This window comes from Tachysurus vachellii, chromosome 4, assembly GCF_030014155.1.
Source record: "Tachysurus vachellii isolate PV-2020 chromosome 4, HZAU_Pvac_v1, whole genome shotgun sequence".
NCBI classification, from domain to species: Eukaryota; Metazoa; Chordata; class Actinopteri; order Siluriformes; family Bagridae; genus Tachysurus; species Tachysurus vachellii.
Window position 1 is genome coordinate 24,091,544 of NC_083463.1, and position 26,053 is coordinate 24,117,596.

At 36.7% G+C, this 26,053-nt stretch overlaps 1 protein-coding gene across 13 annotated transcripts in view; it reads left to right on the top strand.

The window, feature by feature from the left end:
* The first annotated feature begins 259 nt into the window (after positions 1-259).
* The window catches only part of chd6 (chromodomain helicase DNA binding protein 6), an 83,272-nt gene continuing 57,478 nt past the window's right edge, over positions 260-26,053 (top strand). Inside the window, exons 1-6 of one of the 13 annotated variants that reach the window (XM_060868440.1) lie at positions 260-535; positions 1,514-1,571; positions 2,299-2,359; positions 2,571-2,683; positions 8,853-9,030; positions 17,592-17,644. In XM_060868440.1, the coding sequence (XP_060724423.1) occupies positions 17,618-17,644 (27 nt within the window). In that variant the 5' untranslated portion in view covers positions 260-535; positions 1,514-1,571; positions 2,299-2,359; ... (1 more) ...; positions 8,853-9,030; positions 17,592-17,617. Of the gene's footprint in view, positions 536-598; positions 831-853; positions 1,159-1,513; positions 1,572-2,298; positions 2,360-2,570; positions 2,684-8,852; positions 9,031-17,591; positions 17,645-26,053 lie in introns of those variants that run through there. The other 12 variants (XM_060868432.1, XM_060868441.1, XM_060868436.1 and 9 more) reach the window with 12 other exon arrangements.

Below are 26,053 nucleotides of genomic sequence, written 5' to 3' on the forward strand. Positions count from 1 at the left end.
TATTAACTGCTAATCTGTAACTGGATGTTAATTGTTTCATTTCTAACATTATCTGTAAAAAAATTCTTATTTATAATTCTGTGTTTATTTCTCTCATTAGAATTAACTAAGAAAATTCCATTTGAGGTCAGATTTATAACCATACAAGCAATTTTTCACCCAAATGTTGTGCAATGGGTGTGAAAAACTATAAAATGTTCACAATCCCCCCTGAAAGCTTAAACACAAACACTGTAGAAACACTACGCCTCTGACATTGCGCTAAATCCTCCACAGCTCACATCCGGGCTACGAAACATGAGCAAAGACGTGGAATGTTAGTTTTTTTTTTTTTTCTCCTCAGCCGCTGTAATGATGAAGTAAAAAGCATCATGATTGGTGGATTGCGAGGGACAAGAAACATAAAACCGGAGGATTAGCTTTAGCATTCGATCCAAACTCAGACCGACAGCGGAAAAAAAACAGCGACTCAAAACAACGCGAACATCAACCGACGGCACAAAAGGCCTTTCGACTTGCTTCTGACACGTTTAAGGTATTTAAAACACAACACAACGCTCAGCATCCACACGAGTAGCTAGCAGAGTACAATGGTCTCTTGCAATATATTTTTGCTCTCACACAAACGGTTAGAGCGGCGGCGCCGCCTTGATTGACAGCTCGGCGTCCAATAGAAAGCAGCACGCACCGGGCTGCGCTAAGCCTCAGCCAATAGGAAACGAAATAATACGGGCCTAAACAAAGTTAGGCTGTTGGTTCTGGCGGCCAGCGCTAAACTTCACCAAATAATAGCTGTTTGTGTTTTTTGGGTGATGCAGTAGCCATTTTAGGTAAGTAGGTCTTTTAAATTCCCACCCTCTCTGAATTTGTGCCATATAAATCTGTGTGATATAGAGTGTTACTCGGCCCCGGTCTCTAACTCCTGCATCCCTCATGAATGAAGTGCTGAGGTCTTGTTGTTTAATAACGATTAAGAGATTTTGTACTGAGTTTGTCCTCCTGCTGCTCACCTCCAGCCCCGTTTAATATTTGATGCATTTTTTCTAAACTGTCATGGCGTTTGTTTGGTTTTTTTGTTGTTGTTGTTGCTGCGTCCATGGGAATAAACGCGGGGGCGGTAAAGCGGTGTGGGGCTCGGAACCGGTGGCTGAAGCTCAGGTAGGCGAGGTCCTGCTGAGACGCACAGGGCTTCACACGTGGAACGTGTGCGATAAACACGCCGTCACGGCGCTATCAGATGTAGCAGTGAACGCTAACGTGGCTAATCTAACGTGCATCTCTGTCTCTGCGTCTCTGATCTGCATACAAACTATTATTTATTTATTTTTTTATTATTATAATTGTTATGATTTGGTTTCACCATAAACACGAATGCACTAGAAACCCGGTGTAAAAGTACCGTGAAGCAGGTCAAATTGTGCGACTTGTAGGGAAAGTAGATTTAATTACACAGTAGTTTCTGATTATTATTATTATTATTATTATTATTGTTTTTTTTTTTGCATCTGTGCAGTGCAGCTAAATAATTGACAGAGGCAGGAGCTTCAGCTTTGGGACCCTGTCAGGAGCAGGTAGGCTTCTGAGAATATACACTAATATTCAAGTGATTATCTTCTGATGTATGTAAATATCGTGTTAACCATATGTTTAGACTGTGGTTCTGGGTTAGAGGTTAGAAGTTACAACCAGAATGAGTTAAAGTATTTTTTTTTTTTCTTTTTTTACATTTTTTTGTGAGTTGATCTGTTTTTTTTTTTTTTTGTTTTTTTTTTTTCTTTTTTTAACGAACAGGTTTTAAAACAGCGAGCGGTTTGTTCAAAGCTTATAAAGTGTCAGTGTTATTCCTGACCGTTTTGTTGGAGGTGAACAGTTATGGATAGTTATGGAGAACATAATAGTTCTATATGGCATTACATTTATTTTGTTGTAAAGTTTTGAAACTGCAGTTAGTATTTTATAGCGTCTATTACACACAGACTTTTCCCCGAACACTAGAAATTGTTTCTAGTTAAAGTGCAGCCTCTGAAAACAAAATTCCTACTGACAGTGTTCCTTTACGGGCATCATGTTTTGAGGGATTATTTGGTGCCATCTTATTGGCAGAGGGGACCTGTGTATTGCCCAAAGTGCAGTCAGCATGTTGGTTTTAAACAAAGTGCACTGATTGCACAATTAAATTAATATCAATGATTTTATTTAAATAATTAAAAAAAACAAATCCTCTGTTGTAGACTAAATTGATGCTTTTTGTCCATACAAATTTCTGCAACGAATGTTAATGGGAAATTTTGATTTCAGAAAAAATGTGGATAGCAACATTACCTCTTGGTGGGAAATGGATTTACATGCGGCATTTACAGTGAGAGTTATAATATGCTAATCGAAATGTTGTGTTTTTTACTTCCTTCAGATGCCCATGTCTCAACTTTGTATATAAAAGTCTTTTGTGGTCTCTGTTAAAAATATCCTCATGCTAATTAAATTGTTTTCAATATTCTATAAAGCTAAAATGTTGTTAGAGAGATCATGGGAAAACACACATCATGGGATTTTCTTTTTTTTATCCCCAGTTAAAACCTAGGAGAGGATAAGTTTTCAGTTTTTTTCTATGAAGACATGAAGTGACTCAGCTGTTCATAAAAAAAAAACCAGGGGATTCCACTACTTGAGTGCCAACCCAGAGGTAAGTCTTAACGTATATCTTCCTTCTAACTTGAGGGAGAGAGTTTCAAATCGAGCCGCTCTAGAAGTCCAAAGGGAGCATGGTACTTAACGAGGTTTGATGAATATCAGATAGGAGAGGATAGGTCTGACTTTGGATGTCATGCATGTTCCCACGGTTATGATTTGTCCCTTTTAACCAGTCTCCTGTCCTATGAAAACTTTGATTGCAGTCGACTTTAGTAAAATAGTGGAAAGGTCAGCACAGTTTTGCTGTTAGCCACAGAGATCCTATTAATCCACATATCTTTAAAATGGGAGAAAAGATACTTACAACTATTAAAGTTGGTTTTGGACATTTGCTTATAGGATTCTAACATTTACCTGTTGAAAAATGTTATATTTCTGCCATTCATTATAATTAATTATTACAAAAAAATTAGAAACTTTACTACATCAATTCAATTAAATGCAATTAAAATGTATTTGTATAGCACGTTTAACAATTTGCATTGCATCAAAACAGCTTTACAGAATATAAGAAACATAATACAAAAAAATTATATTATACAAAGATTAATAGTCCATAATTAAAATACAAAGTGCAGTTCATAATCTGCCTATAATAAGAATCAAGTTACTAGATCTCGAACTATCTACAAGTTACCCTCACATTGTCACATTTGACGAACCAGCCGCTTTCTCATCTGAGGAAAAAAAATCTAATTTGAATTTACTTAAATTTAATTTAAATTTAATCTAAATTTAATCTACTTAATTTTTTTATTTAAGCCAACAAGTTTGTTCTGTTGATACTGTCAGGCAGCAGGTTTAATGCTTGTTAAGACATTACATAACCACCAGTTCAGTTTTCAAATAAGATTTATAAAACATTTATAAACAGAACCTGTAAAAATCTAATATTGCATTTTGAGATGCCTGTCTTCCCAAGACACTGTCATCGCTGCTGTAACCCGAGAAATATACAGGATGAACAAGGATGATCTTTGACAGTATGTTTGAATACAGCTAATTATGATGTCAGTACTGTGTTGCTAAAATATTTTGCTTAAATAAACAACCAAATATCCAAAAACATGAAAGGATTGATGGAGATTTGATTCATTAGCTATATTTACATTCAAAGATTTTTTTGCCTTACTGAATGAATTTATACTCGTACCCAATCAACTGTTTATATGTGTTGGGCAAGTTTCATGTACATACATTTTTACAAGTATTCTGAAGTTATGCTCATTCTGGAAGTGCACTATAGGGTCCATCTTGGCGTATAAACGAGAAGGGATTTCTAATCACAGGTGCTTGTGTTGTTCATAATGTTGCGTTTTAAATGATTGCTCTCTCAGCATTCAGGAACAATGATTCTGTAGTTAAAAAATAACGTGAATGCTACCAAACACACACAAAAAAAGCTTTATTAATGTGTGTATTAGTGTGTTTTCTGACTTGACTGATTAACTGCACAAGAAGGTGCATTTAAAAAAATTTGAATATCAAGAAAACTATTTTTTTCCCACAATTTAATTTAAACATTTAAAGTTTCATATACTTTAGATTTATTACACATGAACTGAAATATTTCAATATAAATATTCTCACAACTCAAGAATATTAAAAATTCAACATATCAAAATATTAGAAGATGACAGAAAATTCAAGCTTCTTAGTAAAGTTTTTAAATTTATGCACTTAATATTTGGTTGGGGCTCGTTTTGCACAAATTACTGTGTCAATGCTGTGTTACATGGAGGTGATCAGCCTATAGCACTGCTGAAGTGTAATGGAAGCCCATGTTGATTTGATAGTGGTTTTCAGCACATCTGTATTGCGGGATGTGGTGTCTCTCACAGTGGACCAACACCAGCAGATGACATGGCACCTCAAATCATCACTGGCTGTGGGCACTTCACACTGCACTTCACGTAGCTTGGATTCTGTTCCTCTCCTCTCTTTCTCCAGGCTTTTGGACCTTGGTTTCCATATGAAATGCAAAATTTACTTTCATCTGAAAAGAGGACTTTGGACCACTGAGTAATGCTAACACTTGTAGCCCATTTCCTTGACACTTATGTGTCTGTTGGCTCTTGATGCACTGTTTCCAACTGCAGTCCATTCCTATTGAAGATCACCCACGTTCTTGAATCGGCTTCGCTTTACAACGTTCTCAAGGTTATGGTCATCCCTGTTGCTTATGCATCTGTTCCTACCACAAATTGCCCTTCCAGACAAATTTGCATGAGATTTTTGAGATGCATCTGTATACACACACATGGTGTGTGTGTATGTATGTATGTATATGTATGTATATATATATATATATATATATATACAAAACGATTGTTTCTTTGCACTTAATATATATCTTTTTTCAATAATGAATTTAAAAGAAGTGTGCACACTTTTATTTTAAATGTTTTGCTATATGAACAAAAGTGCAATAATATGTGGTTTGCAAACACTTTACAGTTAAAATATTTCTTGTAAATCTCAACTTAAACATTAATGTAATCAAATGAAACATAAAGCAAATGCTATTTGCCACTGCCAGAGCATTAATTTTCAGAGTCCAGAGCCTTGTTCATAACTTTCTGAGCAGCAGCAAGTTATCATTTCTAAATATTTTTATTTAATATCTTTTTTGAAGATTTACCAGCAGAAACATTTTGGAAGAGATATAAAATGAAAATGTCCATTTAAGAGTTTAAGTACTTTTCTATATTTTTCTGTCCCCACTATTTCATTTCTGTTCTGGTTTGTGTGAGTGCTGCAGCAGTCTTTGGCCCACCCCAAATTCTCTCATTGGATGAGATTGTGTGATGATGCCTATCTCAAGCCAGTACCGATCAACATCCCACCCCTCCTGTGATCCATGGTTTGTCTGAATGTGTATTCAGAGCCAATGAGCAACGGAATTTCAAAATAATAATAATAAAAAAAAATGCATTAATGTGTGCTAAAATAATCGTTGGCATTAAGTAATTAATGAGTTAATGTGATAATAACACATGAATAATTCTGAATAATATTTGTATTTGCTATTATTGACAGTTTGACAGTTTGCACACTCACCTGAACACAGTTCTAATACTGGGTGGGGCATTCCTTTTGTGCTTAAATTCCACAAGAGGTTAGAGATTCCATTAAGAACCTTGTCCATGTTGCTGTGAAAAAAATCTCATGTTGCTCTCATGGTGCTGTGAATCACATTCTGACCATCAAAAGAACTTGGGTCATTTGATTTTATGTCCAGTTTTGGGGCTCTTTGATACTGATGTAAACCCTGCTCTTTTATATAGTTCTAGTACATTCAAATTAACATAGCAAATTTGTCTGCTTAAAAGTTGTTTTTAGTTGTGCTTGCTTACTGTAAATGGAGATTTCTTTTAGTCCATTAGTATGAAATATATCACTGTATAGTTCATCTAGCTAAAATTAGACAAGTATATAGCTAATATCAGTTAACTATACTTATTATGGATGTACCTCAATCAGCATGCGTTTTTGCCATGAGCAGAGTTGCTAATATAAAATTTGAAATTCTCGAACATTTCTAAATTAGTTTAGTTCTTAAGAAAGCTTCAAAATGAGAGATAGAAAGCCACCAGCTTGATAAATTCAGCCTAAATGTGGCCTTTTTAATTCCAAAAAAAAGTCAACAATTTTTTTAGCATGATAAACATTTAATAGGGTTGTCCCCTGCTAAGCACATAATGACCTCACATAAAGTACCTCATGCACCACATATAAACTGAACTCCTTGGTAACACTGAGGATGAGTTATTTTTACTATTTAAATATGGAATAGCATTTTTATTTGTTACAATATCCCATTTATTATTACAAATATTGAGATATTATTTGAAGGCCATTTTGCCCACCCTTGCTTTGAGACACAGGATATGAGTCTATTTCCACATAGAGTATTCTGTACTCTAGTGGTTCTATATTTGGGGACAGTGAAGCATTGTGAATTTATGTAATGTTGTATTTAAAGTGTATGTTATTGGTCAGTTTCTCTGTAAAAAACCTAAAGTGCAGTTTTTTCTATTGGTCTAGTAACAGTTTTTTTCTTTTTTCCTTTTCGTTTGTTTGTATAAAAACAATGTTTTGTCATTTCTCAAACTTTAGGGACACACACCTATTGGCCATAACGTTAAAACCACCTGCCTAATATTGTATAGGTCCCATTTGTGCTGCCAAACAACTCTGGCCCACCAAGTCATGGATTTTACAAGAGCTCTGGAAGTGTGTTGTATCTGTATCTGCCAGAAAGACATAGCAGCAGATCCTTTAAGTCATGTAAGTTGCAAGTTAGGGCATCCACAGATTGAAATGGTTTGTCTAGCACATCAAGCTCTTGAATGGATTTAGATCTTCAGAGTTTGGATGCCAAGACAAAACTTTCAACTCTGTCATGTTCCTTTAACCATTCCTGAAAAAACAGCACACACAGACTTTTTCCACCATCTTTTTCCATTGCCCAATGGTCCAATTTTGATGCTGTGTATATTATAGGTTCTTTTGTCAGTGGACAGGGGTCAGCATGGACAATCTGACCAGTCTGTGGCTACACATCTTTCTGGCATAGCTGATCTTAACTTTTTAGCAACCTTCAGCAGTTTTAAGTTCGTGCTACTCGATTATCTAAAAAAATCATAATCACGATTATTTTGGTCATAATTAAAATCATGATTACTAACTGTCTTTGGAAATATGTTGCATTTATTGAACAAAACTGTAAACACTCCTTATATATAATTTTTTTTCTTCTTCTACTTTCACGTTCAGGGTCACCACAGCTAATCCTCAGTTTGCACCTAGCTCTGTCCTCGGCATCCTCTACTGTTGCTCCTTCATGTCCTATCCATGTATCTCCTCTTTGGCCTTCCTCTTGACCTCTTATGCCCCTTTTCCACCGAGGCAGTTTGAGTGCTGGTTCGGAGCCAGGGCCTAATTTAGAACCAGTTCTTTCTTTTTCGACAGCCAAAGCACCGGCTCTGAACCAGGAAAAGTTGTTCTTAAGTAGCACCAAAACGTTGCTGGTCTACACTTAAGAACCGCTTGTGTCAGGGGCTGTGGGCGGGGCTACTGTTAGCGCATTTGATAATGTACCTTAAGTATACCAATGTTTAATACACTTTTACTTTACCGCGATATGATACATTATCAGCACACATGATAGTAGGTAGCTACATGCTAAGGCTAAGTTTTTTCTGTGTTAATGATAAAATAACGTTATGTACCTTCTCGATAACAACCTCCGTTTATACAGATTACATGGAGCAGCACGTACATGTTGGATTTGCTGCGTTTGGGTGTTAATGTAGGTTCACAAAGCCATGAGCATTAACAGTAAAGCAACATCCGCCATTGTTGATGTGTTTGTGTTTGCCGCTGCTGCGCTAAAGTTGCTGGGAAACGTGACACGAATACAGTGACATCAGACTCGGCTCTGTGATGCTCTTTAGCCGGTGGAAAGACAAACCGGTTCTTAGAAGGTTCGCCAGTGGAACCAACTTTGAACCAGCACCAGCACCCGGTTCTTTTTGGTGGAAAAGGGGCATTACATGGCTCCTTCTCCAACATTCTTCTACCAATATAACCACTCTACCTCCTCTGTACATGGATAAACCTCTCAATCTTGCCTCTCTGACCTTGTCCCCTGAACAGCCATCCTGAGCCGTCCATCTGATGTGCTCATTCCTAATTGTGTCTATCTTCTTCACTCCTAAAGAGAACCTCAATATCCTCATCTCTGCTACCTCCATCTCTGCCTCATGTCTTTATCTCACTGCTACAGTCTCTAACCTTAACACATTTCATATAAAATATTAATTGTAAAAAGAACATAAGAAAACAAATAAGACCGACAATATAGTGCACTTCCAGAATCACTTTAAACAAACAATAAATAAAATACAAATAACAGATAAAAAATGACAAAATAAGTATAAATAGGTTTGCTTACATATGTAACATAACAAACTGAAAGAGTCCTAAACAGTCAAATTCCAGTCAGTAACTCAATCGAATAAAATTTAAGGCTGGCCCATCATAATGGCTTAGAACTCACAGAAAACAAGTTAAACTTTAACTTGATTCAACTTCTATCAGATTGAATAATGGTTATTAGCCAGAAACACTAGCCTGTCTACATGATCTGGTTTCAGAGATGAACGCAAGCAGGAGACAATATTTCCACCAGTGATAAAGACCGTCTCTGAAGAACAACTTGTGGCTGGAATACACAGAGATTTTCATCCCAGGTTGGAAAGCAGTGAGTTGAGCCTCTGAGATTCCCTCCACCACTTCAATGGGTCTTCCTTAGCAACTAGTGTCTGTCTGCAGGTACGGCTGTAACTCGAGAGCAATTACCTGTTTCTGTTGCAGAGGAGGTCCTGCAACTTTGTCTGTAGTGACCTTGAAGAAGTTGCCTAGTCCCCCCTTCTTTTTCTTCTTCTTTGGAGCAGCAGCATCCTCTGTAACATCAGCAGGCATTGCTGCTGTCTTAAGAGGGGCGTTCTCCTTGGAGAGAACATGTACGGAAAATAAGAATTATACTGTATGTTAAATCTGAAGGTTGTGTTATTAAAAGTTAGAATTTTTTCAGTAGACCCTCAGTTGTCTTCACTGACATATTTTATCTTGAACTTTGGGTCCAGGGCAGAGGCCATGTCGAGTAGCTCTTGTGTTGCTTTGTCACTGTATTTGTCATTGAGGTTGTCTACTATCTTCTGTCTGATGCTTTTAGCAAGCTCTGTGTCATCCTCCTGCACTTCCAATACTGAATTATTGAAAAGGAGGAGGGTTGGATTCAGAAAAGACACTTACACTTTCTAGAGAGAAATATATATCAGTGAATTCAACCAGAGGTCTAAGACACTTATTGATGGCCTACAGTACATCAAAGTCCTGCCAAAAGAGTGTGAGTTGTCTGAGTTTTCGGTCGCTAGAAAAGACCTGGGCGATAGCCTTATGCTGCTCAAGGACTCTGTTGATCGTGGCCTGCCTAGATCCTCATCAAGTTGGACATTGTGTTTTAAGGGATTGATCAGGCAGATTCAGCAGCTTCTGTGCCTCTGCAAGATTCTTCTTTTTTATTCCAACTATAGGAAAAGCTGCTGACGAGCTTCTCACAGAAGCTCGTCACAGTTGCACAGTTGATCCTGGAATCCTTCATTGCATTCTCTAAGATTACAATAAATACTTTTAGTATTTATTATAGAATCATCAATGTGATCATCTCAACCATCATCAAACATAATTTGCTGACAGTGAAAGAAAGCATCAAAGAGTAGTTCAGTAGCATCAAAGAGTAATAATAATAATAATAATAATAATAATACCTCTGGTGGTAGTAGTAGTAGTAAAGGTGAGCTATAAGAGACAGTCACACAGTAACTGGAATAAGTGCTATTTTTCCTGATATTGTTGTTGCTTTTGTTAAAATCGCTTAATTAAAACTTGCTTAATTGAAACTTCACTAGCCTCTACTGGACAGCATTTTTCATATAAAGCAGGCAGAGCAACTATTGTGAAATAGTGTTGAGATGGCAAAGCATAAAGCTTGTATAAAGTATTTATCAATTTCTTGAATACTTCGTTTTCAACCATGCTAATAGGGCACATGTCTTTGGCTAAGAAGTATTCAACAGCATCTGTTATGTTTTTTTTGCTTTTCTGAAGTAGATGGATAAGAAGTTGGACTGAAGTGTGTGTCCTTAATGGGTGACTGCATTTTGGAAGATGTGATAGTCATTTTTTTTTTTTTTTGTTTGCTCTTTTTGTTTCTTTACCATCAGCTGGTCATAGATCAGTCTGTGTTTTAAGTTTTAAATGATAAACAGATTTGTGATATTACCAAGAAGTGCAGACACCACCAGGTAGCAAATCTTGCACATAAATTGCTTTTGATCCACATCTGCTTCTTAGAATCCAAACTGTTCTCAAACAACTGCTTTTAACTTTTTTGTTGACTTTTGTGGCTGCTCTCTTTCTGCCATCTTCACTCACGCTGCTGCCGGAACAAACGTTCACTGACAGTATAGGCTGAGGGAGTACTGGCTTTGGGAGAGGAAAGCGCACAGGCTAAAATAACTTGTGAAACGGAATGTTACTAAATAATTTTTTTTCCGAATACATTTGTACTGTTTTTGTGATTGTTGGGAGCCAAAATCAAAATTTGTTTGCACAGCCTTTGGTACAGTAGCTGTTCTGTGGGATCCAGCCTTCATGCTCCACATGCATTAGTGAGACTTGGGTTGCCAACATAGCTTTCACCAATTCACCTGTTTTTTGGTAACATTTTGGAAGGCACTAACTTCTGCATTCTGGAAACAATTTACAAGCACGTTTTGGAGATGCTTAAACCTAGTCATGTAACATAATTTTGCCTTTGTTAAAATCACTATGATCCTTACACTTGCTAGGTTTTTCTGTTTCCAACACATAAGCTTTAAGAACTTACTGTTCATTTGCTGTCTATTATATCCCAGCTCTTGAAGTGTCATTATAAAGACATTCACTTCACCTGTTAAATTTTTACAGGCCATCATTTCAACTAGCAATTTTAATGATTTAGGCTAAATGCGAATGCTAACTTTACCTTGTGTTGACTCCGTTCAGTGGATGCAATGCGAAGACTGAGTGTTTTTGGATGAGATGTTGAAGCATTGCAATTGTACTGTTGTGGTACACCAGTTCAAACAGAGAACACACTGTACGGAGTTTCCCCCCGCCGCTTTCTCACTGTTCCTTTGTTTTTCATTTTGCAGCGTCTGTGTTTACATCACATGTCCAGAGTTTAGCGGGTTGTTCTTCAATAATAATGGTACACGGGGAAGCGCAATGCTCCTTGTGTAGTTACAGTAAATGGACTAAACAAAGCTTCGGGGCAAGTAATTACTCAAGTTACTCAAGGAATCGTTTCAGCCCTAAAACAGACAATACAAAATAGTGGAGTCCAGTGTTCATACTGTATATTATAAAGTACATTGTGCAATACTAGAGAAATTGTAAACAGAGATAGTTCAATGAGGTATTGAAGCAGTTCAGTGTGTGTGCATGTGGTGATGGACTTGGAAACAGTCACGTCAACAATGCACTTGCCAATGTAGCTGGTTACTCCTTCAAGTTGATGGAATTGCTGTTTGTTGCAGCCTCCCTGAACATGTTCCAGTCACTGCACTCAAAACAGTCCTGAAGAGTAGAGGTGGCTCCTGCTGGCCAGGTTTTCACCTGCTTCATGACGAGTTTGGAGCGATTGATGAACTGCCTGAATGTTGGAATTAGCATAGAGATGTGGTCTGAGTAGCCACACAGGTGGGGGCGCTTCTCTGCATTTTTTTGTGTACACAGGGAGTACTGATTTGAGATTTGCATATGTATGTAGTCCAGTTTATTTTCCAGGGAGCAAATGTTTAAGAGTAGAATGGACAGGAGTTTGTTTTTGATCGTCTAGGGTTTGTTTTTAGCCTGGTCTTTGTAGCAAGCCGAGGTTGCAAAGTTTCTCCAGCACAACATCATGCAGGTTTGTTGGTGCATGATTATTATTGTGTAACAGCGTCTGGTGGTCGTATGCACTAAACATGTAAATAGCACCATTTTGGCTTCACCATCTCTGGACCGCAATCAGTTATGGTCTCATTGTCTTTTTTTTGACTTCATCCCAGCCTTTCCTGTTTTTTCCTATTCACCCCAAACCACTGCCAGACTTTCCTCATCCCTCTTTACTCAAACTATGCTGCCATTTGTCTAGCAGTGTTTGCAGCAGTCCTTACCTATCAATGTTCATACTTTTTCCTGCAATACAGTATTCGTTCATCTCCTCATTTTCACTTTCTTTGAAGTATTGTATCCTGTGTGCTCTCCCATCACTCTTTTGCACATTTTCTCTTGCACTATAAATCTCGTATACATTTCAAGCTCTGTATTATTTCATTCTGACCAGACCAATTCAAAATTAAGAGAAACTGAATATCCACTGCTTTTCTCACTAATTAAAACTCTCCAATGCTTTATTCATTTTTCTTGCCATGTGAGTGTAAGGAAAATGGTTCTGTTTATGCTGGAAATAGTGGAAACACAAGGTACACATTAGCAATATAGGGGCTTCACTGCAAATATAATTTATTAGTCTCATAAACTGATCGGTCCCATTAATTTTGTAGAATAATTCTCTTCTTATTTAATTAAAGTGACCAGCTGTTAACTACATGAAATCTCAATTTAATTTGGGAACAAGTATGATCAGTGGCTTGGTTTCTAAAAAATGTTCTGAGTAGATTCGCTTCTTGTAGTATAGAGTTAATAAGCATGATATGTCAGTAAGTTCAATAATGTGGCATTTATATAAATAGAAAAGAATAAACAGGAACTAACTCTTACCTGTGATTTTAAGTCTAAATATGGACAGACAAACATAGAATAGAAAGAGACAGAGAGGAAATTAGTGTGTGTGTGTGTGTGTGTGTGTGTGTGTGTGTGTGAATGCATAGTCTGTGCTAGATATTGTACAAGCGTATGCACTACGCTACAATTACGGTCAAAGCGAGATGGAAGGATATAACTGGTGGTGTGCAATATTCCTGCAGTTTAAAAAATGGGGATTTTAATAAATAGTTCAGCAGCTTCAAATGACCTAACACAGTAAAACTTAAAAAGAAATAATAGTGAATACTGTATTTGCCTACCCAGATGTATAGTCTGACTTGGAGATTTTATTTTTAGTTCATCATGCTTATGAAGAATGCAGCAAGAGCCTTTGAAACATCTGCATGAATCTGTCATTTTTAAATTGTCCTCATGTAGTGTTCAGTGCTGATTTTTTAGTTTATCGTCAAGAAGCTTTTATCTTGTGCATTTTGCATAGTTTGTACATGGATTCACTTCTTGGTTAAGTGTCTACATAACTTGCTGAGGTTCAATGATGTTAAAAGCAGCTGTTTCACTTACCTTTGAAAGTGAAAGATAAAAATATGCCCAATGCTGCAGGGTAGCAATGGTTGGTCCTGTTGGGAAAGATGAGCATTTCTCTGACTATGATAGGCCTCCTCTTTTCAGACAGCTCTTTTAAGCCTGAGAGAGAAAGCCTCTCTCTTTTACAGTCCATTTGGTTGCCCATTAGGCTCCGAAAGAGAGCAAACAAAAGCTTGTGCAGTGTGATGTATGGGCATCTTGTGTACTTCTTACTGTCTTAAAATATGTGTGCCCCCTCTCTGTCAATGCATGATACATACATGAAGTTAATGATATTTCCACTAATCAGTGAAACTGAGTCCACGTTGGAGTTACCTGAGGAACTCTCTGCATTCTTCAGAGAGTTTCTTTCCTTTCTTTTTTTCTCCATGTTGAATTTTTGAACAGAAAGCAGGGTGGAGACCTGATGATTCAAGACACAATTCATAAGTTGTAGCTCAGTGGTTAAGCCATTGGTCGTCTTATAAAAGAACAGATTTGAGACCATGATTTCATCAAGAAGATAATTCAAAGTATATCAAGATATTTTATTATGGGGTGGGAAAGATAAATAAATAGGTATATTGCAATAATCATCGTTAGCACAAACAAAATGCAAAACACAACAGCGAAATCCAACTCAAACAAAAACAGAAATATAGACCAAGCCGTGAAACTTCCGCCACCTTGCTTGACCAATGAGCTTGTATGTTTTTGGACCACAGTTCTATCCACACACTTCTACCCACAATTCTATAACTTTGGTAGATGTTAAGCTATGAGAACTTTTGTGGCTCTTCTCTGAATTGTAAATGTCAGTCTGGCTTTATGATTCTTGCAGCTGATGAGTGGTTTCATCTTGTGGTATGGCCTCAGTATCTCTGCTCAAATTCTTTTTGAACAATGGATTGTAAGATTGTGATTGTGAACTTCATCCTTGACTTTTGGAGGTCATAGATGATGTCACTGATTGTTGTTTTTGTGGTTTTTATTCACAGCTCTTTTACAGATTTTATCAACAGCTGCTCTTGTATTACTTGGCCAGCTGTATGACGTCTGACTGATAGTACTCCAGTGGTTTCTTTCTTTTTCAGGACTGCAAATTTTTGTATTGGCTATTCTTTTTTTTTTTCTCAGTTTCAATATGGGCTTTCTTTTCTTCCATAGACACTCTAGTTTTGCTGTTGGTTTATCCTTTTTAATAACAAATGCATAGGTAAAATCCGGGGATCAAACTAATTTAATGTGATTCAGAATTTATTTATTCTTTAAACAGTCACTCTAACGGTACACCTGGACAACAGGAAAGACATGTTAGTAGCATATTCCTCTATTTTTGATCACTTGGAAAAATGGGTGAATTTAAACAAAAATTACTACTTTCATGTTTATCCTCCGTGTCAGCTGACAGCCAGTATAACCAGGATGACTCCCAAAGATTAATTTCTAGGTTATGAGGATCATGGGTGTAATACTGTGATAAAGAAGCAGCCACTTTTATCAGTCATTGATAAAAGTAAAAATCTGTTGATGCAAAATAAACTAAAACTGAACTTAACAATAACTTGTTTCTTGATAACCCCACCTGTTAATTAATCAAAATACACATGGGGAATTGGGGTCTTGGTATACAGCCCTTCATTTGGTAGAGCAGTTTTACATTTGAATACGGTTTCATGAATACAGTAATTCCTTGAACATTCATGAGGTTAGGTTCAAGAACCCGTCACAGATCAGGAAGAATCACAAATGTTTAGTACGAGTCACTAAAAATGCTTATTTCTAGAGTTTAACCCCCTAAATATGACCGAAATCATGCTCCCAAAGCATGTTAATTTCATTTGAAAGTTAAAGTAAAAAAATAAAGGGTTGATGTAAAAATAGAGTACAGTATCACCTAATGGCTATTTGCCACTAGGGTTGCAAAGGGGCAGTAAATTTCTGGAAACGTTCCACGGGAACTTAATTTGGGGAATTTTGGAAATATTCAAAATTGGAAACTTTACGGGAATTTATGGAAATTTACGGGACTTTATGGAAATTTAGGAACACTGCTAGGAGCCTTAGAATGCACAGACAGTTTAGGCATCTTGAGGGTTTTTAGAATTAAATAAAAACAAAAGGAAATAATGAGTCTGTGGAGGTTTTTTTATTCCACTCATCTCTGCAGAATTGTTGTAATTCAGCCACATTGTAGGGTTTTCGAGCATGAACCACTTTTTTAAGATCATGCCACAGCATCTCATTAGGATTCAGGTCAGGACTTTTGACTAGGCCACTCCAAAGTCTTCATTTTCTTTTTCTTCAGCCATTCAGAGGTGGACCTCTGGTGTGTTTTGGATCTTTGTCCTGCTGCAGAACCCAAGTTTGCTTTAGCTTGAGGTCACAAACAGATGGCTACATATTGTCCTTCAGGAGTTTTTGGTAGACAGCAGAATTCATGTTTCCAGGTCCTGAAGCAGCAGAACAACCACAGACCATCACACTACCACCATCATATTTTACTGTTGGTATGATGTTTTTATTCTGAAATGCCAGATGTAATGGAACACACACCTTCCAAAAAGATCAACTTTTGTCAGTCCACAGAGTACAGTATTTTCCAGAGTCTTGGGGATCATCAAGATGTTTTCTGGCAAATCTGAGACGAGCCTTTATGTTCTTTTTGCTAAGCATCGGTTTTGAACTTGGAACTCCACCATAAGAAAGAGACTGGGTTAAAAATGGCCTGCATGATAAACACTGACCTTAACTGAGGAAAGTAAGGCCTGCAGTTCTTTGGATGTTGTTGTGGGGTGTTTTGTGACATCTTGGATGAGTCGTCGCTGCGCTCTTGAGGTAATTTTGGTCGGCCGGCCACTCCTGGGAAGGTTCTGATAGATCTCATTTACTTTTTCTTATTTGTTCCTGAATTTCTTTGGATCTTGGCATGATGTGTAGCTTTTAAAGGATCTTTTGGACTTTTTTGCTTTGTCAGTCAGGTCTTATTTAAGTGATTTCTTGATTGTGAACCGGTGTAGTGGCAGTAATCAGGCCTGGGAGTGGCTAGAGAAATTAAACTCAGGTGTGTTAAACCACAGTTAAGTTATCTTTTAAAAGGGGTGCAAACAATTTCACACAGGGCCATGTAGGTTTGGATTTTGTTTTCCCTTAATAATATAAACCTTTATTTAAAAATTGCAACACTTTCTCACTAGTACACAAAGCATCCGAGCTAAAACCAATCATCAACAAGGAAAGATGGTAGTCTGCAGAGTGATTGGCTATTTCCAACCCTTCCAGCCAATAGCGCGTCGTCATGGAGCTTACGTCATTGCCCATACCCTATAGAGTATCCATTATCTATGAACACTAGCAGAAAATTTATAATTTTTGTATTGAATTTGTTAACATTTACAATTACAAAATAGTATTTTTTTAATAATTATGTAACCATTAATGTTCCAAAAGGAATAAACTTTGCGAATGGGTATCGCATCAGTTCAGTACTTTACATAAAAAGGAATGTTTCCATAGGAAAGCATAGTTTTTTCGAAGGTATTTCTTAACTGATTTCCTGCATGTCTTTAACTTTCCCCCCAAAAAAACAATAGAATTTTCATTAACACAATTTTTCTTACCAATTTTAAACTTAAAAACATGAAAACCCTACTCCAAAAATTAAACATAAACACTTCTGCAGGGTTTTCGCAAAAATTTTGCAGATCTGTGAAAAAATCCTGAATGCAAATTAGTTAGGTTAATTAAAATTTCACAAATTCGCGAATCCCGAAACGCGAATGCCCGAGGTATTACTGTATTTGTTTTATGTTCGACCATTATGGACTTTTAAAATTATTTGGTAGTTGGGCCATGCTAGCTTTCAGTTGTCTGTAGTCAGCACATGATGATAATGATTTGTATGATCTTTTATTGTTGCTTTAATTGTTTTTTTTGTATCCCTGTTTTAATAGATGCAGATTCAAAGTTCTAGAAAAAAATGAAAATACAAAAGAAGGACAAGCAGGTCAGTTTAACCTTACACATCTTTCACATCTTTCTGTTCTGTCTCTATCTCTCTGTCTGAATTTTGTTGTTCAGGCAAGTCTCGCATTCAAATAGTAAAAACATCTATGGTCCAGGGCAGGGATATGATACAGCACAACCCCCACACAAAGTGCTGCTAAGCCCCTGAAATGTTATTTCACTTATACCACATCACCATATAAACGATTATACATTTTAGTTTGATAAACAGCAACACATTTTTAACATGTTGATTTTTAGTCTAGATTAAGTGAAGTGACTGCAGTACAAGCTTCAGTTTATGTGCTATTTATATACAGTAGAAACAATACATACTAGATTAAGTGCATTAATATAAATCTATTGTTTATGCTCAGAACTACTCTTTTGAGTAGTTTATTGTATTCAAAGAATTTGTTTCACTGAACATTGACCAAAGGCTGCTGCGTGTGTCCCACGAAAAGGAGCACTATTTAGCTTAATCTATACCGCAAGACACATGGGTGGTATGGCCATTAAATGCTAAAATCCAGATTCTTTCAGGGAGAGGTTTGTGAACAAGTTTATCTGATCCATCCACTTATAATCTGTCATGACACAGCGGGTAGCGTCTGGACCACCTTGACATTAAGAATTGTACAAAAGTTTCTCCTTGTAGACAGTGTATATGGGCAGGTCCTGCCCAGCAGACTTTTTAGGGATGCAGATCTGTTCCCATCCCATTTCTACCAGTACTCTGGTACACAATCTTACTTCCCATACTAGTCCTGGCGTCTGCAAGGTCCATTATTTTTGAGCGTCCTAAGCCAGTGGGTGCATAAGCTAGTATCAGATGAGGCTCAGATGAGATTTGTGGATGGTCAACTCAGTATGGTCATTCATTTATTTTTCGCTCTTTTCTTCCATTGGTGAATGGGCTCTACATGCAACTAGACAGAATATATTCCTGCATTACAATCTTACATTTTTCATTCATTTCAAGTTATATTTGCATAATCATGAATGTGGTCCATTGTTATGTGGTATAAGGATCATAGAAATTGTATTATTTTGCCTACATACACAAACATTATTTTGGTTGCCATGCATCTTGAAGTGCTACGCCATTTAATCCAACCTAAAAAAAAAAATACAAATTTTATGCCACCCTAAAAATATTTATGTATTTATTTGTGGACTGATGTAAAACCAATCAGAATATTCACTGTACAAAATGAACACACTTAACACTTGTTTCTTTGGTTTATTAAACTCATCTTTCCATATGATGGAAAATGGGATAAATTGGTAAATTACCCTTCATTAATCTTCACATATTTACTAGGCTGACCTCTTTTTATAAAGGAGTTGATTGACACGATTGCCAGATGTGATTGGTATAATCTGGTGTGACTGATGTGTGGAAACAAGCCTTTTGGAACCTGCTTTGTGTGCCAGAGACGATATTGTTTTTATCTGCAATAAAGCCTTCGATCCCCAAAGGGCAGGACTTGGCATTGGAGGAATTTTATAGCTGAAAATATTGCTTATTGGACACCAACTATAACTGATATTTGGGTCCTGATAACATTATTGAAGGCATACAAACTACAGGTCTGGTACAGATCTATAGCCATTTCAGGGCTCAAGGCCTTAAGCACTGGCTTTGGAGGGAGCAAGAATATGAACTTAATCATTGAAGGTACAGTTACTCTGCCTAATTTTGAAAACACTTAAAAATGTTCAAGTTTTAAGTCTCTTTTTCTTATAGAGCCTTTTTACACCTGGTCACTTCATGTGTTTTCTCTGATCTGATAGCTATCTGATTTGTTAAAACTGTTCCATGTACATTAGGCCACATAAATGCGTCATGGCGAATCGGATATCAATCCGATCTTTCTACTCCCGCCCAAAATGCAAATCTATTTTACCTCATTTCCGGGGTAATTGAAATGGAACACGCCTTGGTGTATGCGGTTGCTGCAAAAAACGGCATTTACTGTTTGCTGCATTTTCGCTGGCGGCAGCATTGTATTTTAAGACCAAACGAGACACCTAGGTGAAAGATCGGCGCCAGCACTGATGGGAAAACATATTTATTTCTGGCGTGATGCACGACTCGTGAGTCACTTGCGAGTGACGTACTTCCGTTTGGGAGGATTATAGCGCTAGGGTATGTGGCTTGAACAATCACATGCATTTACACTTGTCCAGTTTCATCTGAAATGCGTCCCAGACCACCCCCTGAAGTGGTTTGAACGATCGGATTTGTATCCGTTTTGAAAACGTTTCAGATGGCATTTAGACCTGGTCTTTTTACAATCGGATAGCTATCCGATCACAGAAAACGCATGAAGTGACCAGGTGTAAAAACCCCCATAGAAACATCCTATTCTGATTTTAGAGTCTACTTATTTGTGTTTATTGTAGAATATATCAAAAATATATATTAGCTTATGGCCCTTTGAAATCACAAAACATTCTCAGGTATCCATATATAATGTAGTTTTTGGGACCTTACTCCCTAAAGACCTCTGCCAGATGCTTGTAATCTGGTATTGGTCTCTCTATAGATGTTGAGCCACACTATACTCGGTGGAACACTATACTGGTGGAACCAGCTATGTCTGCTCTTAATCTGTGAGAGCTAATGTAACAGTTTTAACATGATGAGATCTTGTCCTTAATGTGCGTGATATCATATTGTACCTTTCTGGTTCCCAGAGGACCATGCAGCCCTCACACATGGAATGCTGGCAAACACAAGCTCTGCTCTGACCAAATCAGTACAAGTCAAGGCAATTATTTATTTGTTTGTTTGTTTGTTTGTTTATTTTTCCAATGACATTTTCCCCAATTTTTTGGTTTCATTTTTGTTTTATTTCCACAAAGTGGTTGCACATGTTTTAGTAGTAATAATAATTAATGGTTGACCGAATACATTCCTATCTTTCTAAGAGTTAAAGACACTGTTTAGTTACTTTGATTCCTGTTGTTTCTTTAGAAAAGATGATAGACGTGCATATCAACTACTTCCATAGCACATATTGCAGACTCGCTGTAAATTAGGGTTTAATGATAGGCCGCCTTCTCTGTAAACGGTGGCATTCGTCACTGAAAAACCCCATACAGTTGAGCATTAACAATATGCGTAAACATTTCAAGTTACTACCCTAGATGGCAGTAAAATGTGCATTCATGTTTTTATTTGTTTTAATTCTTATTTTAGAATAAATTGAGAAAATACTAATAATTTAAAAAAAAAAAAAAATTTTTAATTTAAAAACTTGGAGCTAACAGGGAGTTAATTCTCAGTGCTGGTCTCAAGCCTGGAAAAATGGGAGAGCCAAATCTAATGTGGACCACATCATCCGCTGTGGTGACCACAAGCAGGGAACAGCCGAAAAATTAACAACAATCATGGTGGAGCTGATGCCATCACTGTAGCTTGCACGGCTACGTTTAAAGACCAAATCTGTAAACTTGACCAAGATTTTCTTGTGGTTTCATGCAGTTTGTTTTGTCTAGTCATTTGGCACCCAGAAGACATGCTTCTTAGTATTTATATAATTGTTGTGCTTCACACAGTGTCTTGGTGAAAAAAAAGTTCTCCTTGGATTACAATGTCATTATAATGTCCTTGTCTTGTGTATAAGACAAGGAATGTGGGATGAAATGTTTTACCTTCTTGATTGTTGTCTTAAGTACATTATGGCATGCTAAGCATTTAGATTGGATTGCAGTAATACTTTTCACTGAAAGAAAATTACTTACGAAAATGTTCAGTATGCTGTTTCTGTAAAAACATATTTGCTAAATATGTAATTTTATACATAAAATATTTAAATATATGGTTTGTTTGCTCTTTCTTGTGCAAAATTAAACCATAAGCATAACCTGTTATTTCATGTAAGACATATGCCACTGAATTTTCTGTTACTTTAATTTACTTAAGATCTGTTTCTATGTTTTTATTTCAGTGTTAAGTTGTTTAACACATCAAATATTTGAAATGAAAGCTGAATATTTTCCATTCCAATACTGTTAGAGGGGACTGTATATGATACATATCACTATAAATTTGCAAATAAAATTTTTGCAGCCTTTCTACATGTACTATATGTACTGCATGTACATTTACAGTATTTGTCGTAAGCCCTTATTCAAAGCATTGTACAAAAGTCCCTTAATGAATACATCAATACTGGTTTACTAGGTTGCAGACTAAGAATACCGTAAGTCTAAAACTCTGTTGGGAGGTAATAGCAAAAATCAAACAAATACACTGTGTTAAAGTATTTTATAAAATAAAGAGTGAGAAGTTTGCTGATGTGTGGGGTTGTTGCTAAAGTCTGGGGAACCCAACACAGGTTACTGCAGGATGGGAATAACCCTTATAAAGTATTTGGTGTTGGGATTGAGCAGATGTTATGGGATCGTTGATGATTGTAGTGATAAAGGGCAGGAGGTCTTGCAAGATGGTCTAGAGCATAATAGAAGGGATTGGATGTAATGGGCAGGTGGTAGGATTGCAGGACAGAATGACTTGTAGGCTCTTGAAAGTTTGAAAATGTGATGGTGAAGGAGAATGGAAATCTTGGTTGTTTAATGTATTGGCAGTCAGGGAAGTAGTGATAATACTACAATATCTAACTAAAATAGATTTTTTTTAATAAAATTGCTCATTTTAATTACATAATAGGGTATATTCTATGAGACCGATTAATTCAATTTAAATTCACACACATCTTACTAACCACAAACCTTCTGTAGAGGTAGTTTGCCTCAAAGCCTTCTGTCTGTTTATTTAATTAATATTCCAGACAGACACAGTGATGTTGAGATTAGGGCTTCTGTGGGTTGGACATCTGTGTCAGCGTATGAAAAAAATAACCATCTAGCAATGATAATTCAGATTTTGAGATAATTCACACAAACCTACTTTTGAAAATTAATTCTAGCACTTTTAATAAATTCAAGAAAAAACTGCTAGCAGAACATTAAGTACAGTCTGTTCTCAAATCTTGTTTAATATTTCTAAAGACAATGATTGAGGCCATTTCAGCCTTTCAATCCTTCTTTGGTAGAGCTTGCCTCTTTCTTCACATTCATGTGACACCTGCTCATTCATGCAGATATCCATCAATCATGTGGCAAAATTCATGCAAGTACAGATCAATAACTTCAGCAAATGTTCACATCAAGCATCTGAAAAGGGGGATTTCTTTTACTTTAGCTATGGCCTGTTTGTTGGCACCAGATGGGCTGGTTTGTGTGTTACAGAAACTGCTTGAATTGAAATTTATTTCATACAATATATTTGACACACTACTGTATTACATCAGCTTTGAATTTTGTGTAGTGTTCTATCCCTGACAGACACTAGTATTGTGCATTCTTTCAGATGAGAACATGCAGTAAAGAGTAGAATGGTGGTGCAGTGGGTGACCTGCCTCCTTGTAACTCCAGGGTCGCTGGATTGATCTTGAGCTTGAAGCCCCCTCATTGGTGGATTGACTACTCTAAAGCATTCTGCTGTGTGAATAATTGTCTGAAAGTGCGGACCCACCCCATACCTAATGTTATCAGGCTTTGGACCCACTGCACCCCTGTCCAGTATACAACTTTTTGTGAAGATGAATGACTAAACATAGATGCTTATAAACTGATTTAAAGGGGACGTGAAGGGGAATTAAAAAAAAAATAAAAAATAAGAAAGAAAGAATTGAATAAAACATCTTTCAATGCTTTTGGAATTGTATTTTAATAACTCTGAAAGAAGTATTTTTCATTGGAAAATGACATTTTATTTTGCTATGTTGGGATATATTTATTTGATCAACAATTATAATCTGTAAGCTTGTAAGATCGTGGCATATGATTAAATATGGCATATGTGTATTTTTGTCTAGTATTCCTCAGTTTGATATAAACCTATTCCAAAGATGCTTATGCATTTTATGTGAGAAAGGGAGCTGTCATTGACCAGAATGCAGGTGTGGCAAGAAATGGATGTTTGGAACTGGTATTGATTTCATATGGCACTTGATTGGTCTATGTTTGCCTGTGTCTGTATCTTGGTCTTTCTCTTTCTTTCTTTGTGTGGGATTGGATTGGCATAACTTCCTGGCAAACATTTATTTTACACCATGTCTGTATAATAATTTCATTCATGTGTGTATGCATGTACCATGGAATATATATATATATATATATATATATATATATATATATATATATATATATATATATATATATATATATATATATGCAAGCAAGTCACTGTGCATAAATCTACGGTAAACTGAAACTCTGTTTCCAGGCAGTTTTATATGGATTTATTTTAAAATTGAACATGAATGTCTGAATCTTCTAAATGCGCCCCATAGCCTGTGGTGACCAAAGGGTTACCACAGAGATCGCATGTTTGCGTTGTTGCTTCTCTCAGCTTGGTTGCGAGTCTGTTGCCATGACAACGGCCTTGATTCATGCCCACCATGGAAAGCTTGTGATTCATTGATATTATCCCCATACCTGTCTGCAAATGCCTGCTGAGGGTATTTGAATGCATGTGTGTGTCCTTGTGTGTTTTTCTGCACGTGTACTGCTGTGGTAGGCTTGATTCAAATTTAGGTCGGTGGATTCCACCAATAATTCTCTGGCAAATCCAGTGTCAAATAAAAGGTTTAAATAAAACCAGCACAATTTATTTAGTTTTCACATTTTTTTTTATTTGAATCAGTTGGAAAACAATTTAATTCATAATAGCTTGTACAGTAAACAAATGGTCTCTGAAGAAGAAAAAAAAACCCTGTTTATTCACTATCTCTATTGGGATCCTGACGTAGGAGATAAAATGTATGTAGAGAAAGTAGTGCCACCTGACAAAGCAGACAACACCACGTGACATCCTGAACAGGTAATGACTGTCGTGAAATCAATATGGCTCAATAGAGCAGTGATTTCATTGAAATCAATAGAGCAGTTATAATCATTGTTTAATGCATGATCGTTTCCCATGGATTACCAGTTTTTCCCAATGAAGCTCTGTTTGTCACACTCTCAGACTTCTTTGTTTTTAAACTTCATTATTGTTGATTTGCAAGTAATAAAAGTAAATACTTCCCTTGATGTGCTTTCATTTTGCCTTTTAATGTACTTTCAATTTCACTTGGAGTACTTTAACAAAGTTTTTTTTTTTTTTTTTTTTTTTTTTTTTTTAAATAAAAGTCCCTAGATGGGACTAGAGGATATTAATTCCGTTGATCAACTTTGTGCACAGGTCTGTAATGAACTCTGAAATGACCCTGACCTATTTGTTCCTTAGGAGTTCTTGGTTGCACAGATACACTCGACTATAAATCGTTGTAGAAAGGACATTATTTACATTTACGTAATTTACTGTTTAGTGTCATCCAAATAAGGATGGGTCCCCTTCTGTGTCTGGTTCCTCTCAAGGTGTCTTCCTCATATAATTTCTCAGGGAGTTCACAATTTTTATTCTGTTCATGCTTCTGTAAAGCTGCTTTGAGACAATGTCAGTTGTTAAAGTGCTATAAAAATAAATTGAATCGAATAATTAATTTGCATATTCTTTTATCCATTAGGATAATTAGCAAATAAAATGACAAATTATAGAACATATTTATAGAACAATTATTAAAAAAATAAAGTATCAGGTTTGTGTATGTCTTTGTTTTTGTTAGAGAGAAACCTTGCACATGCTGTGCGTCCTATTTAGGGCCTGAGCACCGAATGGTGCGAAGCCCTATTGTTTTTCCTCGGGAGTATTATTATTTTTTTATTTATTTTTTTTCCCCCACACATTGGCCGATTGGGGTCCCTTAACATGCTTGGAAACTCTTGAAATTTGGCACACATGTCAGAGTCGCACGACACTAGGATGTAAAATCAAACATTGGTTCACAGATCGGGCAATTATGTACGCACATGTACGAGAGTTGGTAGGCATATAGATCTCATCGACCCGAACAACTTTCGCGCTCTAAACTATGAGCTCCGCCCAACAGGAAGTCGGCCATTTTGGATTGTTTTATAAGTGCATACAGTGAACTTTTAAATACTCCTCCTAGGGAATTCATGCGATTGACATCAAACGTTGTGAACATGATGCCGAGACATTGCACTTGCTAAATTGCGAAGGGATTTTTGATATCTCGAAAGGTGCTGCCATGGCGAGGCGACTAAGTTATGGCGAATTCAGAGAAACAGGAAGTGTCTAATATCTAAAGCAAAAAATGTCTTATTGGGAAGACACGCGGTGTGTATGTTCGGCCAAGGATTCCGATCGCATCTATGTGCCTATTGTGAATCTCGGACATAGCGCCACCAACAGGCACCAGGAAGTGTGTCAGTCACAACAGTTGCATGTGGTGAACTTTTATATACTCCTCCTAGGGAATTCATGCGA